General features: G+C 35.3%; 1 protein-coding gene across 2 annotated transcripts in view; it reads right to left on the minus strand.

Annotated features, from left to right (window-relative positions):
• The window catches only part of BRAF (B-Raf proto-oncogene, serine/threonine kinase), a 160,418-nt gene that overhangs the window by 9,207 nt on the left and 130,849 nt on the right, over positions 1–20,362 (minus strand). For both annotated transcript variants that reach the window (XM_067747202.1, XM_067747201.1), the window contains 5 exons: positions 18,815–18,861; positions 17,896–18,014; positions 13,976–14,107; positions 7,593–7,727; positions 3,970–4,123 (listed from right to left, as the gene is read on the minus strand). In XM_067747202.1, the coding sequence (XP_067603303.1) occupies positions 3,970–4,123; positions 7,593–7,727; positions 13,976–14,107; positions 17,896–18,014; positions 18,815–18,861 (587 nt within the window). The remainder of the gene's footprint in view (positions 1–3,969; positions 4,124–7,592; positions 7,728–13,975; positions 14,108–17,895; positions 18,015–18,814; positions 18,862–20,362) is intronic.

Here is a 20,362-nt window from a genome sequence, read left to right on the forward strand (position 1 = left end):
TACTGCTTCTAATGGAATGTGGTTCTTTTCATAATCAGACTTCAGGTCCAGGGGGGTAAAAAAAAGACAAAAAGGACTCATAGTTTAGAGAGCAATAAAATAAAACTCCTTCTACATATGTCCCTGAAATCACAGAAAATTTAAGGAAAAGACAGGGTAACAGGAGATGGATCTGCTATTGGAAAAAAAAAATTTTTTTTTCTTGCTTATTCCTCCTTGCATATCAGGAAATCTCTACTATCCCAACTCCTACCCTATTTTATTTGAGGTAAGAGCCAACTCTGCTTGTGTGAAGTTGTTTGAAGTGAAACATCTAGATATTCTGACTTTAAAATAATTTAATTATTAACCAAAAAATCAAGCAGAGGCCAAAATGAAACTTTTTAAATAACCTCCTTTTTGGCTGAGAATAACCTAAGCTCTATTTTCCATTTGACTTTATTAAGGAATGGGGGGCAAAGAACACTTGGGAAGATCCCAAGATTTCAGACACCTCCAATATCATGCTTTGTTAATTTGAAAGCTAAGGACTTGATTAACTAGTTTTAAGATATTACTAATCACCCTTAATTCTAGAATTAAATGTATTTCAGTGGCTGTTACACATATAATTTGATAAAGAATTCCTTAAAGATTAAATATGCCGTGAAAAATCTAACACGTTATTTTGTACGTAAATAAATCCCTGTCTTAGATGTAGGGGGCAGTCATTTGAAACTAGAATAAGTCCCGTTCTTTTTTTGTGGTGACCTTTCAGGCAGTTTCTAAAGGATGAGGAACATTCTGCCAGAGACACACTGGACTTCTTAAAATTCTTAGAGAAATGATCACAGGAGAGATGAAATATTTAGTAAAAGAAAAAGTACCATAGAAATGTTCAGTAATTCTCAAATAAGACTATAACTGACAAAACGTTTTAGTCACGAAATACTCTTTTCATAACACTTAAAAAAAAAAGGCAGATCATTTCCTTAAATTGAGTGTGATCTACTTGAGAGAAAGGCCATTTAATAAGCAAGTGTGTTAAATAGTCACTATTTTAAAGAGAATGACTTTAACTACTGGTTTAGTATTTAAATGGTTGGTACAATCCTGTAATATCCGAAAACAAACAAACCTGAAGTATTTGAGTTAAATGCTGTGATCCCTAAACTACTTAAAACCAAGAAGACAAACCTCATTCCTCATCACTGACTGGTAAAACTTTTAAAATGTAAAACAAATTTTATAAAATGGCTGCCTTCTGAAGAAGGATATCAACTTTAATGAAAAGATCTGAGGCTTCAGGTTTTAGGAAAGAAGCCGTCAGCTGCAAGATAATGAATGTCCTTCTGTTTCAATTCCTTAGTCAAAAAGATTAACTCTACACATGGTTAGGAAAATAATGTTTTTCTTATTAGGAGAATACATCTAAAACTCAGTATCAAACAGACAAACAGCAACAACAGAAAGGGAAACTACCATGTATCATTCTAATGCTTTCTACTTCTCCAGATCCATGTTATTTATATATTTCACCTGCTCTATTTTTAATGTTCTCCCAATAACATTTCCAGTGGGCCCAATTTGGAAAGAAGAGAATTACTATGCAGTCCTTTGAAGGCATGTTCAAATGTCAATGGGATGGTATTATGCAGTGGTCCCCAACCTTTTTGGCACCAGGGACCGGTTTCGTGGAAGACAATTTTTCCACAGACGGGGTCGGGGGAATGGTTTCAGGATGATTCAAGCACATTACATTTATTGTGCACTTTATTTCTATTATTATTACATTGTAATATATAATGAAATAATTATACAATTCACCATAATGCTGACAGGAGGTGGAGCTCAGGTGGTAATGTGAGCGATGGGAAGCAGCTGTAAATACAGACAAAGCTTCGCTCCATTGCCTGCCACTCACCTCCTGCTGTGCGGCCCAGGGATTGGGGACCCCTGGTATAATGAGTTTTCTGAGCAGCTCTAAGAGTTTAGCAAATGCCCTCTGGCAAAGGAGACTGGTAAAGAAAGGAAGGAAAAGTGTCAAATGCAGATGTGGGGAGCTGGGTAGTATTTAGTGTGGGTAGTGTTGGGGGGAAAAAAAGAGAGTGAACAAAGAAAGGAAGATAAAAGTGAAGAAAGTATGCTGAGGAATTATGAAAGAGCTCTGTCAATAAAAAGATCCTTTGACTCTTGTGCCTCAAAATGCCCAAACCTTTGAGCATTCCACAGACCAAGTCAATTTGTAAAAACTTTGTTAGCTACATGCTTGCTATTCAATTTGTGAATAAATAAAACCCAATCTAATAGTTACTAATAATCACATCTTTAGCGTCACTGGAAGATTTAGAAATCACACACTTTTATGTTTCTGAACAAGTCACATTCTTTTATGACTTTCTTATTCTCATTTTTTAAAATACAATAAACGTTCTTTTTCACTACTCTTCCTACATTCAAAGTCATGAATTGATTTCTAAAAACATGAATGGCATTATTTATCTTAAGATACCCAAATGGGGGGGCACAAGGTATGCCAAACTTATCACTGAGTGGTTTCCCTGGATGAAATCTAACTTACTCAAATAAAGAAAATATTTCAAAAATTTATTTGTGATACTTACAAGACTAAATTATCACTAAAGTCCTCCCGATTTTCTTCTTTATTGGCTTCCAAGAAGGATGGCATTTATGCAAATGCCATCTGTGTGCCCCTGAATAACCCTGGAACTGTCAGTTATATTTAATATCATCACAACTCCAAACTGAGTAAATGAAGATGTATTTAAGAGGCTGGCTTTGGTCCCTAGGCTGACTCTGAAGTAGAGACGGTGATTTCTTTGATGACAGCAATGCTGCTTCTTTCACTTTTGATTCCCGGTAAGATTCTGGTTCACAGTAAGAATATACTGACTGCCACATTACAGTTATTTTCTACATAAGAAAGTGTAAGCATTAGAAAGCGCTAAACGTACTATACACACACACACACACACACACACACACACACACCGTGGAATAAAAAAAAAACAATTCATACATTCATAATAAGGAGGACAGAGACACACGGATAAGTCATTGCTAATATGCATCATGAGAGGTGAGTATAACCTAAAATAATAATTTTTAAAAAATCCATTACCTGGTTGTTTGGCAACCACAGTTATCTAAAAGAAGAACAAAACAAACCTACAAGTTCTCACAGAATTCTGTGGAACTTTTTGGAAGGAAGAGGAGGCAATGCATTTGTAAGGAAATTCGACTTCTGCATTGTGTAAGACATCCTTAATATATAAAGAAATATTAACTAAAAATCCAATGTTAAACCATGTTACTCATGTCAAACATGCCACTCAGCAATATCTCTGGTTACCTGTACCCATAATTTATACTGCTCTAAGGGAATAAAGGACAACTATATTTTCCAAACTGTATTAACAAAAAGAAATAGTTATAAGAAAAAATATTAAGAATAAAAATAAGCTTATTCAATTTTAGTGACTCCTAATTAGACCTGTTCAGTTTACCTTCACTAACACAGCCTAACCTACTGTCAGCTTCCCACCTGCCATCACACACACAGGTGGCAGCGTTGTTCTTGGAGCCCCTAATGGACGCAGGACAGCTAACAGCAAAAGGTGAGTGAGGAAAGTTTAACTGAAGTTTAATAATTAGAATAATCAAGTAAACAAAATAAACTTGGAACGGGAAGTAAAACCTCTGGAAAAGGTACTGTGAATTTTCAGCAATGTCTGAGAACTTCAAAAACCCTTCGATGTTGAAACTCTAATGCTAAGTATGAATTTTAGATTGGCAAAACAATTACATCCAGTCTTTAAAAACATACATGTTCTTTTGTTCACCTTAAAAAAAAAAGAATATCCTATTCAATTTAACAAATATGTAAGCAAACATATGTTCACTTTCCTTTGTCCCTACCGTCCTACACTCTGTCACTCATTTAGCTTGTTAAATGGACAGGAAACGCACCATATCCCCCTGCTTGGATGGGTGTTTTTGGAGAAGCACAAGCATACAGACTAAAATCCTCTGTTTGGAAGCCAGCCCGATTCAAAGAGGGTTCGGATGCACTGCGGTGAATTTTTGGCAATGAGCGGGCCAGCAGCTCAATAGAGGCGAGAATCTAAAAAAAGAAAAAAAGAAAGAATGATGAAAATCTAGGTGGTGTTAATCTTTAAGAGCCCCATCATACTCTACAAGAAAGCATATGAAATCTTACAATACATTGTTTTCACTATTATCTCAAATGCCTGGAAAATAGTAAAGAAACTGATACTTTTCCTTAAAAAGAAGAGAAAATTACCAAACTATTACAGCTTTACTCTCTATAAACTGAATGGGAAAAGTAACCCATAGTTAGCTTTTCTTTACATTTTATAATTTTAGATCATTTGCCAGCCTTGAAACAGTAAATAAAAAAAAATTTAAAATCAATTATATACCTATTTCTCATAGACCACAAGTCCCTTTTGGGAAGAAGATGGAGCATAAATAACGAAAGCACTATATAACTTCATAAACAGAACCATTAGAGCAACTTATTCTTTAAAGAAATTTAGTAATGGGAAATGTCTTACACACACATAATTAAAAACAGGGCCCCAATGACCCAGAATGCCAGCACCACAGGAGTGAGAAGTGACAGATGAATACCCATAAGTGAAAGAAAAGATAGGAAAACTCTACAAGTAGACACCAATGCACAAAATGTAGAAATACAGCACATTTTTAAGGTACAAAGAAACCGGTTATGACTCTTGAAGGCATACAGTATGATAATGCATGAAACATACATATAAAAGGCTTGGCACAATGCCTGGCATATAGTAAGTACTCAATAAAACTTTAGCAGCCATTATTACTACTACTATGATTACATACTATATAGTAGTATTATACACATTATATACTACTATTATTATTTTTCTCAGCTACCAAAAATTTTTTTGAAGTTAAACTGTAATCTGTAGAGTGATTAGTATAAGAAGGCAAAGAAGCAATGTTACAAAATTTTTAAAATTATAAGCATAACACACAAATAAAAATTCAAATAATACAGGAAAGTATGAATGCTACCTTCCAGGGGTAACCACTGTTAAGGAGTCTATACTTTCTTCTGGACCTTTCCTATGCATAAACATGCACATATGAAAACAGAGCCCATCCCCTCCCTCACCACCATTTAAAGTGGTATCACAGTACACATTTTTCTGCATTGCTTTCTTTTTCCCTCACTGACATCCAAGCCATCTACAGAGAGATACCTTGATCTTTATGTCTTTAATTTTTCCAGTTACAGTTAACAGTCTTTATCCGGATACCTGTGGGGGCAGATTCTGTAGCATATAGCATAGATTTTCAGGAGTGGAATTACCAGAGCAAAAGGTGTATGTATTTTAAGTTTATGGAGTCTACCAAGTCCTTTCAAAAAAGGTCAAACCAATTTACATTCTTACCAACATTCCTTCCTTACTTCCCAACATTGTACCCAATGCTGGATACTATCAATCTCAGAGACAAAATCAAAATGTATTTCACAATTGTGACTTTGCATTTTACTGATTATCACTGATGTTATTATTCCTAACATCCTGTGCTTAAGTTCATTCCGCATCTGTACTTCTTCTGTGAATCACCAGTGCATATTCTTTGTTGATTTTCCTTTGATTACCTTTTACTTATGGATTTGTAGGAGTCCTCTGTATAGCATAAACACTCTTTATTATACATGCTACAATTATTTTTCTCAGTGTTTTCCTTTCAATATTATTTTTACTATATAGAAATTTTAAAATGTTTAATGTAGTCATACCTGCTAACCTTTTCCTTTATAACTTCTGGATTCTGCCTCTTGCTTAGGAGAGCCTTTCCTACCTTAAGGTTATAAAAATGATTTGTTATTTTATAGTTTTGTTTTTTACATATAAACCTTTAGCCATCTGAAATTTATGTTTGTGTATGGTGTGAAGAGACATCCTGTAATGAAAATTTAAAAATAATACTTAAAAGGGGCAGCTTTTAATAATCTGGAATACTCATATATGTATTTCATTTTCTGATACCATGAAAAGAATAAAATATTACTTATATTAAGAAATATGACCATTTTGTCCCTTTTAATACCATTTGAAAAGTGAGCCTAAGGATATAATCTGCATTATTAATGTACATCAACCACGTTTAATAGGAAACCCTAGCACCTGGAATGTGAAAAGAGAACAGGGTGCAGAATCCTGCTCACAATGGCCAACAATACCGGTCGTTTACTTTGATGGTCTTAAACCAGTGGTTTTCTGGGTTTAAAAAAACCCAACTCTTCCTCAAAGGAATAGTAACGTAGAATTCCAATATGTAAAACATATAACTACCTATGCAGCCATTCAGCCTCCCCTCCCTGCTCTGGGACAAGCCCCTGAGAGACTTGTTAAAAGCAAAAATTCAATCTTTAATTCTTTAGATAGGGATAAAAGATTCACACATTCCTGTAACACTGACTTCTAAGAAACTGAGCTAGGACTGATAGCATTCACAAAGGACCACATGGTAGCTGAGTTATGGGAGTCAGCACTTCCCACCTGAAAACTGTACTGACTCATTGGGACAGATTTATACAGCGCTATCGTGATTTTTCTAGGCATTATAAAACACGGAATTTATATTACAATATCTACTACAGCTAAACTTTCTAAGACTGTTCAGGTACTTAGTTCCAGTTCATGAGGCTTATGAAAGATTATTAAATTGAGGGCTTTAGCCTTCCAACTTGAAAAGATAAAAAACAATGGAAAGTTTCCAAGAATCAGAGAACGGCAGACAGTACCAACAGTTGCCTTCTCTTTTTGTCCCAGGTAAAAATGCCCCTCAAAAAAACCTAACATTAAAGGGATGCTTGCAACCTGTTTAATTTTACCATCAAGAAGAATAAAAGTAGCAGTGCACAAAGTGTAGTCTGTAGAAAAACTATTTTTATACTAGCACTAAGATATTATTTGCCTTTTTTACTTTCATTATTTTACAAGTGTAAGTGGAGTTTTCAGATGCTATATAATGTAAGATATTGCAACATAATGAATGCAAAGCAGAGAATCCAGCTATCTTCTTTTTGCAGAGATTTGCGAAAAGTCTAAAACAATGCCACTTTTTTCTAAATTTTTTTGTTTGGGAAAATATAATTATTTTTCATAAAACATTATTTAACATGTAATGGTTTTATTATGTTTAAATAAATTTATAAATAAATATTTTAAAAAGTATTAATTTCTAAAATGGGAATTACTACTTACACAAACAGAAGGTCTTTGGGGTTCTTCAATAATTTTTAAGTGTAGAAAACAGTTCTGAGACCAAAAAGTTTGAGAACTGCTAGACAAAAGCAAAATCTTTCTGAATATTTTGTATTGGGATCCTAAGTTTTTAGGTGTACCACTGTTCAACCTTTATAAAATCACCTTTATGTGTTTACTTATCTGGAGTCTGCACATAATCACATGGAATCCAAATCCGTAAAATACAAACTGTGCTCTAAAAAGTGCTTAAAAATCTGCATCAGAATATTAGTCTGTCCTTCTAGGTAACATAAAGCTTTTTCTTACTTGGGGAAAGAGTGGTCTCTCATCTCTTTTCTTTTTTAGGCACTCTGCCATTAATCTCTTCATGGCTTTTGGACAGTTACTCCGTACCTTACTGAGATCTGGAGATAGATATCCTCGTCCCACCATAAAAATTATCTGGGGAGGAAAAAAAAGGCAAATCATATAACCTTGTAGATAAGTTGAAAAATATATAAACATTGAAAATTCAACAAGCTGTGCACTTATGACATGTACTTTCCTGTATGTACATTACACTTCAATAGAAGGTTAAAAAACACAATGCTACTAGTATTCTGATTCCTATATACCATAGACTGTGGGGAATCAATACTTAATGTGCTGCAAGGCGAAATCTTCATGACCCCTGGACTACTGCAAAGGTCTCCTAACTGCTCCGCATGCTTCCAGTCTCTCCTTATCCAATCCATTTTCCCACTGATAGTAATCATTCTGAAACACAGATCGGGCCTCTTCTACTCAACCAAAATAGTTAACCTTTTTAACAGTTGTTTTGGCATCTGAATTTTAAATTCTTTTGTTGAGGAAACTCTAATGGGGCATTTAGTTATATAAGTCTGAGAACCAGACCCTCCTCCAGAGGGAAGGTAAAGCTACTGGGAACTAAAATTTAATGTTTAATAAAGTAAAAAGCCTTGTCTTCCCTGGATACAGAGATTTATAATTTTTCTGATTTCTTACATTTCTAATTTTCTGACTTGTGGTTCTTTTGAAAGTGGGCAGAGACAGATGTTAACAGTCTTAGGTGTCACGGAAGAGAGAGGGGTTTTGATCTTACAGGGAATAGGTTCAATAGGGACAGACTAGAGGCTAAGGTGGAGAGAGCCAGTCAGAGATCCCAGGTTACAAGGTAGAACTGATAAATTTTAGGAACAGTCAAGTCTGATATGCTATTTTATGTTATTTCTTGTTTGGTGCTGTAATAACCCTTACTTAACTATAAGATGATTTGCCCAAGCACCACTAAAGTGAAGATGTAAAGTTTAACCTCCTTTCCATCTCCTCTGTCACAACTGCCCTTCTCCCACTTCACAAAAGGCACACCTTTTACCTACATGGAATTTAACTACCGTGCACACTGCGTCAGTGTGTAACACTGCTGAGGGTACCAAAGGGATGCTTCCAAATATTGGTCTAACTGGACTCTAATGAATGGGTAGCAAATCCCTTTGCAAGACAGTTGGTTTCCAATTCTTTGCTTTCAGCAAAATTAACTGAATTGTCAGCTGATTGTTAAAATAATTTTAAATGACAAGTTATTATATAATTTTTGGTATGCTATAGAAATGAGTTCAAATAAGCAGTGATATGGTTATGGTAAAGAACTAATCTTGCCCAAAGAGAGGGCTGGCCTTTGCCTTTGGCTCCTGGGAGGTAATCCCTAAGCCCTTGGAATGTCCTGCCTGTTAAGAGTGCCTTTGTTTATCTGGGAGTCTAAGGTCATGTCAGATAGTCTATGCTATCAATGTGATTCTACAGAGGGGGCTTTAAGTTATATGGTATCAGCTTGACCTCCGTAGAGGCTAAAAACTAAGGTCAACAACAGAGGTGGTCAATTGTTATCTACGTGACTGAGGCCCAACAATAACTCAAGGCTCCAGTGAATTACCCTGGTTGGCAACACTTCCTGCACATTGTCACGCATGACTGCCAGGAGAACTGAGCACTGGCCACAATTCCACGGGAAGAGGACAACTGGAAGTTCCCTATGTGAAACTCTCCTGAATTCTGCCCTATGTGCCTCTTCCCTTGGCTGATTTTAATCTGTATCCTTTTGCTTTAATAAACCATAACGTGAGTATTAACAACTTTCAGTGAGTTCTATAAGACTTAATGAATTACTGAACCTGAAGGTGGTCTGCTGAACTCTGCATGTGGTTATAACAAAACTCCTGACTTTCCCATATTCTTATTTATTTGAACAATATTCCTCAGCACTTACTTCTTTAAAAATAAAACTAGAAGGACTGACGCTAAGTCCCAGCTTATTCTAGCAAAGGTCATATTTTTCACAAATAAATGACTGAAGAGAAAACAAAAGCCCCATGTTGCTCATTAAGAAACACACTTCCAATAAAATTTTACCTGTTTCTTTATATCAAAACTCATGTTATTTTCATCAGTTATATATTTAATAATTATTAATAGCATAATTTGGAATTAAAAAAGTTAACAGCCTAAAGTCACTGGGAAAAACTTTTTTAGTTCTAAATTTAAGCACTTTTTTTGTTGCAGAGATATAATTTGAATGAGCAATAAAAGGGTTTAGAGCACACAAATATGTTACATTAGGGAAAAAATTCTGTGGAGGAAGTAGGATACAAATAATTTACAGACAAAAAAAGAGCCATGTAAAATTCCAAAAACTAATGAAGAGGTTTTTTATTTTTATTTATTTATTTTGCGGTACGCGGGCCTCCCACTGCCGCGGCCTCTTCCGCCGCGGAGCACAGGCTCCGGACGCGCAGGCTCAGCGGCCATGGCTCACGGGCCCAGCCGCTCCACGGCACGCATGATCCTCCCAGACCGGGGCACGAACCTGCGTCCCCTGCATCGGCAGGTGGACTCCCGACCACTGCGCCACCAGGGAAGCCCGAGGTTTTTTATTTTTTAAACAAGTGATGATGGTAAGAATCAAATCAGTATGACGTTTAGATTTTATTTGGTACATTTAAAAGAATGATATAATGCTTTTTTTTTGAAATGTCAATATAATACACTGGAAATTACATTCTTTGCAACTATTTAAGCTTAAAGGAAAGGTCTTTCCTGGATGTAATTCATGGATAGAAAATTCAAGTAGCACTTAACTACAAAATCAATAGCTCAGTTTGAAATTCTGGGACTGGTTATTTTCATTCTCCACCTACAGCCGCACTCCTGGTATCCCTACCCCTTCATTCACTCCTCTGTGTTACTGGAGCACAGGTCTGCTCATCCTCAACATCACCCCCTGCACTGCCTCAACAGAACTGAGAGCACAGCCTGTGTTTTATTCACCTTTGCATCCTTCTATATCTCACAGTTTTTGCATACAGTAGATATCAAAATTTTTTATTAAAATAAAATAATTTGCATGTTGATAAGACACTGGTACTTATTATCATTTTCTGTCTCCTTGAGATCTTGTGCTTAGAACCCAGCCACCATACTGTGAGAAAGTCCAAGGTTCCTGTGAAAAAGTCGTCACAGAAAGACCCATGTCGAGAAGAATTGAGGCCCCTGGCCCTCGGCCAAGACTAAGCTTCCAGCTGACGGCTAACTGGTCACATACCTTCTCAGGTATGTTTTCAAGCCATTTTGGAAGTAGATCCTTTAACACCCAGTGAATCTACCACAGCCAATAATACCATATGAAAGAGATAAGCCTTCCACACTGAGAGAAGCTCAAATTGCAGATTTACAATTTGTCTAAGCCACTACGTTTTTGGTGGTTTGCTATAGCAATGATAACTGGAATTCACGTGAAATAATAAATGTTATGCTATTTTCTTCTAAGATGACACAGCACGTCTGCTCCAATAAAAAAAAAAGCCAATATACCTAGCTTAACTGAGCACATTATTAATCCCAATTTAGTAAAGAAGCTGCACTGAAAGAGAGCAAAACAGAATGATAAAGAGGGGGAAAAATGACAAAGCAATTTCTCAGACTTTCGGCACTAGGGTAAGTGAAGTAAAAAGGCATGCTACTCTGCAAAGTAACATAGAGGTGGTCATCCCTCAAGGGGCTAAGAAACCTGTTTTAGGAAAGAACTCAATCTTTGTAACTGTTAAGGAATTCTTTAGTTCATTCTCTTATTTTTAATAATTGAAAAAGAAAAGATACCTAGAGAGGTACAGTGGCCAGGTCATGTAGGTCATGAGTCCAAGGTCTGCCATTACATCACACTGCTTTACCAGAGTCCTGCCTTGAATTTACAGGCAAAACCTGCCACCTCAGACTATGGGGGGGTGAGAGTATAGGGGCATGGGTCATTACCATATTATATGGTAATGAAGTAGCTGTCCCATCTCCCATGGAAAAAAAAGAATATTCCTAGATTTTCAAATAGAAGTCCAATCTGAGAGCCATGGAGATCAAAGTATGAGAGAAAGAAAAATCAAATCAAGGAGATGGATGGAACAGTACCTGGGGGTTACTTCACTGAGGATGACTAGAGTTACTGATTCAAAAGAGGGAGTTCCATGGAAAGCGCCACTTGAAGAAAGCAGACTAGAAGGTAATGAAGTAGAATGGGGATGATGGGAAGAGTATATAATTCTTTCATATCCTTTTTCTTCATCAAATACTTGGTTTCAGACTGGCATATTCCAGAAGGCTCTAACTATACTCCCAGAAAGAATTAACTAGTAAAGGCCTTACCCTTCTGTTGGTCACTCACTTACTTCTCTCATGGAGAGTAAGCCCTTGCCACATCATTTATTATACTCCCATGGAGGACAAAGCACCTAAAATGCCAAGAAGTGGATGAGTGCAGAACTCTGGGACGCTTTTTCCATATTTTGGAGACACTACTACTTATTTCCATAATATAACTTTATTATTTCATTAAAATAAACTTATTTACTGACAAATGGATTTCATCCAGATCTTAGGTTCATAAATTTTTATTATTTGTAGTCTCTATGATAAATCAATTAAAACTAAACTAAAATTCCCTCGTAATTCCTCTAGAAGAACAGAATGCATAGGAAAATTAAACACGGCATGGGGTATTATGCTGTATGGTTGAGTTAATAAGACTGTAAAAGGCAGAGCACGTGAAGCTGCTAAATTAGAGACAATCTTGCTCTTCAGACTGCTATCGTCAAATCAATCATCTCAGTGATCTAGGATCTGTCACAAGTACACTAAGTGCAATGTTTCAATGTTTTTATGTTCTTTAGCTACTATCTTGGTCCGTCCTGAATCGAAGTTTCATGGAGGCTTAAAAGATCAGATCATCAGAAGCCAGGTCATAGATTCCTTTTTAACACTTAAAGCTATAATCCAACACTCTAAAGCTATGAAAGTAGTTAGAAAGACCAAACAGCAATTTAAAAAATTAGTTTTATGCTGACTTACGTAGAAAGGCAGTCATTTTTAAAATTCTCAAAATAGAGAATCAAGACCACTGTTGGGTAAGGGCCATATGGTGATTCAATAAGCATATGCAAAGTATATGACAACTTAGATTACTTCTCTGATACCACATGATAGTTATAAGTTCTTAGTGAGAAAGCTACTCAGTATCTTCAGAAAGCTTCAGTATCACCAAAAAGACTGAGAGTTGAACTGTTGACCAAAACACTACTAAATGAAGTAATATATTTATACATTAAAAATTATCATTTCATTAGGTTGGGAGGTTATGATCAAACACATAAAACACTCATGCTTTTGAAGATTCTTTACACTGGTGATTCTCAACTTTGGTATGTATCAGAAACAACTAGCAAACTTATTAAAAATGCAGATGCTTGGACCCACCCCACTGAATCAGAATCTACTCCAGCATCTCCATTTTTTAAACAAATTATCCAGGTGATTCACATGTACATCACAGTATAATGTATAAATATTATTTAATCACAGTTTATATGGTCAACTATTGTTTTCTATTATATTAACTGTAATTGCAGCAATCTCTCTACACACACACACACACACACACACACACACACACGCACTTTTAAAATGTTGAGGTATATGAGGTAATTTCAGTGAAGACAATTCATTTTTCTTGGCCAGTATTAAAAGACTAGGTGAATTTAATATGGCTGGGATCGAAAAGGCAAAGAGCTGCACGAGGCTATACTTTGGATGGTAAGGAACAGAGAACAGAAACTTTTAGGAAGAGAGAAGTAAAAAATTCCCTCCTACTTGAATTCTCACCACAGAAAAATGAAAGCATGATGTAACAGTCCTTTCATTTACCTAGTTTTAAAAATTTAAGAAGTATGGAGAAATCTTAATAATTTTAAAAGGATTTGATATAAAGAAGTTCAGAGCTGAGGGCCTGGCTCAGAGAGCACAATCTGTGATAGAGTAAAAGGGATAAGTCCAGATGCTGTAGCAGCAGAGCTCATTCTTCTAACTGTGCCATGGTCAAGAGGCATGAGGTATAATCATTATTGCATCTCTAGTTTCTAGTCAGAAGATCAGGAGTTTCACTCCACTACAAGATTGAAGCATGGTATTTCCAGGAAAGGCCTTACATGCTATTATTACTGCCAACAGTATACAAAAGGTTCTAAAACTGGTGACAAAGATCAAGAGATCTATCTTTCATGCTTACCCAGGATCCAATACCTCTTTTCTACAATGAACTGGAGCCTTTCTACAAACAGTAAAATGAACCTCAAGAGATGGTAAATATTTACCTGGTCCCTGTTGTTGATGTTTGAATAAGGTAACTGTCCGGTCATCAATTCATACAGAACAATCCCAAATGCATATACATCTGACTGAAAGCTATATGGGTTTTTATCTTGCATTCTGATTACTTCTGGTGCCTGGTAGAACATAAAAAGAAAAATATTCTTGTTTATTCTTCACATCAACTGAATAAAGACTGAAAACCAAACTATTATAATTCCCAGAACAATGTTTCTATCATTAAATAACCCATGTAATATGTAATCAATTCTCTTATGGCCAAAGAAATAAAACTGATTATGAAAGATAAATTTTAAAAAATGCTCTGTAAACTCTGAGAGAGGCAGTACTAGCTGAGATTCTATATACATTACTAAGATTTTATAATTTTATCAGCTGCCCTCTTTCTGTACAAAATACCATCACTGCCATTTGAATTTTTCCCATGACTTACCCTATCAAGAGTGAGTTCCTACCTTCCATTCCTGATTCAGGAAAGAAATACTAGACCTGTTGTTATGAGATGTTTGGAAGTAGCACAACCACTATGGTAATCACCTTAGAATTTAAGTTTTCCCATTGGTACAAATGATTCTCCTTATCTCAGGGCACCTTAGACAATAAAGGTAAAATTTCAAGACTGATAAACTCAAACTCCTTTCTTGCCTCCAAAAACGGTATAAATATGCTATGGATGCTTTATTAACAAAAGCAATAGACAGTAGGTAGATTTAGTAGAAGATGGTATAAAGAATCTTTTGGCTGCTGCTTCTTGGGCAAAGATACAGATCTAATCATATTTGTTACATTTTTACACATTTCAGTCACTGTATTCTACAGATAGATTTCTTATTAGCTGTTTACATGAAATACAATAAACAGTTGATTAAATCTTAGCTTAAAGGAGTTCTTTCACCTTGCATCTTCTGTATTGTTTCATTTGGAAGAAATTAGAGAAACTGCAGGGTATTAAAAAAACTTTGTGAAAACATTAACTTGATACCAAAATCAGGACTAACTGCAAAAATGAAAGACCTGGGACAGGATTCTTGGTTATTGGTCAGTGTAAGGCAGGTCAGGCTATCTCTCAAGGCAGGCAGTAAGAGCATCCAGCCTCACCTGCAAAACAGACTCACCTGTGCAGCCTTTAACCTCTCAACATCCAGACTACATTCTAGCCCAATAATATACCATCAGAGTCTGGGGATGGGAACAGCTTCAATTGTGAGTTTTTATAGTTCCCCAGATGACTTTAATGTCCAACCAAGGTTGAGAACCACTGATGAAAGATGTGTGGGAGATCCAGATGAGAGTAAAGGATTGCGGGGGGGGGGGCATGCAGTGAAGAAGGTTTTATCTATTTGCTTTTGTCATATATTTTATTGATAACTGCTCTTGGTAGTACAGCGCAAAATAAACCACATACAACTGTGATGTAATGAACAAGCCAGAATATAAGAGGCTGGTTATGATACAGACATAATTTTCAAAGCCAGAACACAATTTCTGTGAGGGACAGTGTAAGAACTACCCTTTTAAAATTTAGTTTTATCTCACTGTTGTTGGTAGATCGTTTGATGAAATGTCGTATGGGATCTATTTATAAGAAACGCATGATTTATCTTCAATTAATTTAGTAATTTGTAAAAATTTTCACAGAAGTTTCTTTCTTCTTTAAGATATAAATAAAGCAAGGTTGAGAATACTCTTGTAAATAATTCAGCAAATTACATAACCTTTGGTTCTGAACAAACTCTTCTCTCCTAGTCTATGGAAATACCATATTTGTTTCTGAAGGCAATATCAACCCAAAAGGATTTTACTCAACAATTAAGTGCACTACTGACTAATCTCTTGTCTTAAAACGCAGCTTGATGGAATAAAGGATGAACCCATCTACCCAGGTATCAACAAAAAAGAAATTAAAAGAAAATATAAACCTTCATGTGTAATAGTAGTCTATAAACTGTATAAACTAAGGTTTTTGGAAAAGGACAAATATGGAGACTTGACTGAGCCTAACTTTCCCCGCAGTAGTTAAAATAAACACACCTTTAAAACATGTAACAATTGTTTCTTTACAATTGTAGGTTTTGCAATTTCTCTCCCCCTTAGGATACACTGTTATCTTTGTTACAAGGTATATGCCTTAAAGGTATCTGAGATCCAGATTACAATTATTAATTAGCTTCCTGTTTATAATTATTTATTAAAACAAACATATTGAAGAAAAAAATATAGCTAACTCTAATTACTAAACCTGAGAAAATGCATTCAAAATCCACTAGTTCAACCCAATGTTAAAGATGGAGAGACTTGGAGGAGGTCAAGGAACGTGCAAGTTAAGAGTCAAACAGAGCACGAGAGTACAGACCTTCTGACTCCTAGTCCAATGCCGCCCCCTTCCCACCTTGCCACTCTAATGCCAGTTATTATTACAAGAAATCACGGCCAAATTTAACCCTAGGCGTATCTTGACTAATTCAGAATCCTACCTTGGAATTCTCTTTATGGAACTGCTACAGATAAGTTCAGGGAATTTAGGCCAATGTGGCTTTGAAAGCCCTTGCAGCTTTTCTATTTCCAGCAGGGTGTCCCAAAGTCTTACTGCAGATTCAGTTATTTAAAGCTTAAAACTGCACTAAGAGTTTTGGGACACCCTGTATTCAGCTTGGAGCAGATGTTCTCAAACTTTTTGGTCTCAGGACTCTTTTTCAGTCTTAAAAATTATGGACAACCCCAAGAAGCTTCTGTTTATGTGGATTATACCTGTGGATATTCATCATATTAAAACTTAACTGAGAAACTGTTAAAATATTTATTAATTTAAATAACAAAACAGTCATTAGATGTTAACATAGATCACCCATTTTTTTTAATGAAAAGTAACTGTATTTTCAAAAACAAAGTTTAGTGAGAAGAATAGTACTGCAATTCTTTTTTTTTTTCTTTCTTTTTTTTTGCCATGCTGCGTGGCATGTGGGATCTTCATTCTCCGACCAGGGACTGATCCCGTATCCCCTGCAGTGGAAGCGTGGAGTCTTAACCACTGGACCACCAGGGAAGTCCCTGCAATTCTTTTTGACTGGTTTAACAGCAGCCAGCTAGAGTCACATATTTGCTTATGCATTCAATCTGCTCTGATGTGTTGAAGAATATGAAGAAAAATCTAGTTTCACACAGGATGACCTTGGGGACCTCTGACAGGGTCTTAAGGACCCTTCTGAGAACAGCTGGCTTAAGAAAATGATCCTATGCTGCCCTTTTCACAGCCTGCTGAAAGTAACTGCACAGAAGTTTTAGTTCCCTTCTCTTATAACTTATCTTTCTTATTTTCCGCAAAGCAGAAATAGGAATAAAGAAAGAAAGAAAGAGCTATGCAGGGCCCACAAAACTGACAGTGTTAAAAATCTACCTTTCATTTTTCTTTTTGTCTTTCCTTTCCCGGCTGCCCATAATTATACAGTTCTTTCTAGTCTAAAGAAAGTAACTTTCCAATTTAGGCTTAAATAAGATTGTGAAACAGTCTCTCTCTTAAAAGGAGTAATTCTTTTATTGAAACCTTAATAATGGCTGCAGATCACACCTGCTTAAATTGCATACTTTTTTTTTTTTGAAACCGGATACACAGAACATTCTGAACACAAAATATTTTAAAGAGACAATCTGAATAAAATTTAAACAGTGTTTATAAAATACACTTTTTGTTTGAAATATACTGAAACTGGTTTCATAATATTCTTTTTAAAGATAAAGAAAAAAGTTAAAATCTATTTATATATAAAGTAAGATCAACATTGGTTTTTGTGAATACTGAGAACTATGAAAATACTATATAGTTGAAATCTTCAGTGACTTTCTAATAACTCAACAGCATCTCAGGGTCCAAAAATTTAATTAATGGAGAAATAGCCTCAATTCTTACCATCCACAAAATGGATCCAGACAACTGTTCAAACTGATGGGACCCACTCCATCGAGATTTCACTGTGGCTAGACCAAAATCACCTATTTTTACTGTGAGGTCTTCATGAAGAAAAATATCTGAGGTGTAGTAAGTAAAGGAAAATAACAGATCTCATTTTCCTATCAAAGCAACCATTATGAAAAATTTAGGTAAGAGATCTAATTTCTATAATTCTATATATTATGATATTCTTTAAAGAAGTATAGTACTTCATATTTCCTTTTAAAGTTAATAAATATGTTTTAAAAATAGTGTTATTTGGACTCTGTGACCTGCTTTTAAGATATTTGGTGCTTGAAATGTGGTAGGATGAGGTGAGATGTTTTCCTAAGTTTATGGGAGACATTGAAACTTTCCCATTAGATTTTAGTAATGTAGGCCCAAATATCTTTCTGGCACTGCTGGGAAAGCTGTAAAGGCTCTTCACTGGAATGAAGGAAGGCAACTGGCAGACAGGATCTTAATTTGGGCTTACGGAAGAAGAAACGTTACGTTTTTCTCACCTCATTGTTATATAATGTAGAGCCTTCAGTTACATCTCAACTACCACTGAGCAAGGTCAGAGCACTGAAAGAAACTAGTAGATAGCTACAAAACTATGCATCTTGTAGTGCTTATAGAACATAAACAAGCAAGCAAAGAGTCCTACTATCATAATGACTTGATAGGTTTTTTTGTAATGGTCAATTGTTCAAAAACCAAAAGCAGGTTGTAGTACCTTGTACTACTATACTCTTGTGTAAACCCATTTATTAATTCCCTTTACAGTGTATTATTGAACTTAGCATGAAAACTGTTTTTACATAATGTGAAGATAAAATGCAGGAGAAAAGGTCAGGATGTTTTCAAACTTCGCAGACAAATTCAAGAAGGATACTATTACTCTTGAGGTCTCTGTGGATGATTGACTTGGCGTGTAAGTAACTGAAAAACAAAACATCATTTTAACCTGAGTAGAGCTAAAGACTCTGGCCTCAGTATCTACAGAACACATTTAGGGGTATAAATAAAGATTTATTTAGAATCATGATACAACTGCAAACTGTACATAACCCCTTTAAATAAGAAATAGTAAAATAGACTGCAAGTGAACTAAGGATTTTAGGACCATATTACTATTATGGTACAACCAAAATCTTTTCTATTGAAAGACTTTGCTTTATCTTTTACTATTTACCAATACAAACCTTCCACTCCAGTCAAGCCTATTTATCCAGGTCCTTTAAGTATACCTTGGTATTTAATCCCACCTCTGTGACCAATGCTCCCCTCTCACACCAAATTAGCTTTCATTCTATTCTCTACTGAATCATACTTATTCTTTAAGATTCAATATACATTATGACTCCTAAGTGAAGCTTTCCCAAGAGTCAACCACAAGTGATCTTTCTTTCCCCTGTTCAGTTATGTAGTAATTATTTTAACAGTTTGATTCATGTATTTTTTTCACCTGACTATGTTCATTTTCTATTTGGAATGTAAACCCCATTTGATAAAACTATTTTTAAAAGTAGAATTATATATTCTAAAAAGACCTTCTTAAAACTAGTGATGTGCTTACTTTCTAATGTAATGGACACAGGGAATCTATTTCAAAGTCAATGGTAAGTTTAAATCATCTGATACCCCTAAAAACTGTCTTAGTTGAATTGATTGAGGGAAAGATAGCTGCAACTTGAAATAATACTACTTTATTCTTGTGTAATCCTCTATTGTTTAGAAATTGCTTTACTAACTGTGTCTAGTTTATTTCTGTTTATCCCCAGTGCCTAGTACAGTGCCTGGCACGTGGCAGGTATTCAATACATATCTGTTGAATCAACTACAATAAGATGCATATAATGTCCTAATCAAGGTTATTTTTCTTCATTTAATACTGGAAAGAACAGACATATGAGACTTCTGAAATCTAACAATGACTGTTAGGAAATAAATTTTGCCTTAAAGTAAAACCTTAAAATTCAAATGATATAATCAAAATTATGTAATGAACACTGTTAAAAATGAAAGATTTGCAAATAATTAAGTTTATTATTTATGCTTTCTCAATTAAATTTTAAACCTTCAATTAAATTTTCTCATCCAGAGATCAAGATCTCGAAATTTTTTCTCAGACCAAATTTTCGTTTAAAATTACTTGTTTATACAAGTAACTCCTTCTCCTCCAATTACTCTTACATGATACTGTTTACTTCCTTCACAGCATTTATCACAATCTGAACTTATCTTGCTGTTATGATTTTTTAGGGCTAGCGTTTGATATACTACATCACACTGTCACTCTTCCATTGAAAAAAAACATGATGTCATAGGTCTCATTTGCTTAAAAAGTTCTGCAGTGGCAAACAAAGGTAAAAAACAAATGGAGAAAAATGAGTCTCAATCAAAAGCTGTTCCAAGATGGGGAGACCTTATCCTCATTAGA

This window comes from Pseudorca crassidens, chromosome 8 (assembly GCF_039906515.1).
Source record: "Pseudorca crassidens isolate mPseCra1 chromosome 8, mPseCra1.hap1, whole genome shotgun sequence".
In the NCBI taxonomy this organism is placed as follows: domain Eukaryota; kingdom Metazoa; phylum Chordata; class Mammalia; order Artiodactyla; family Delphinidae; genus Pseudorca; species Pseudorca crassidens.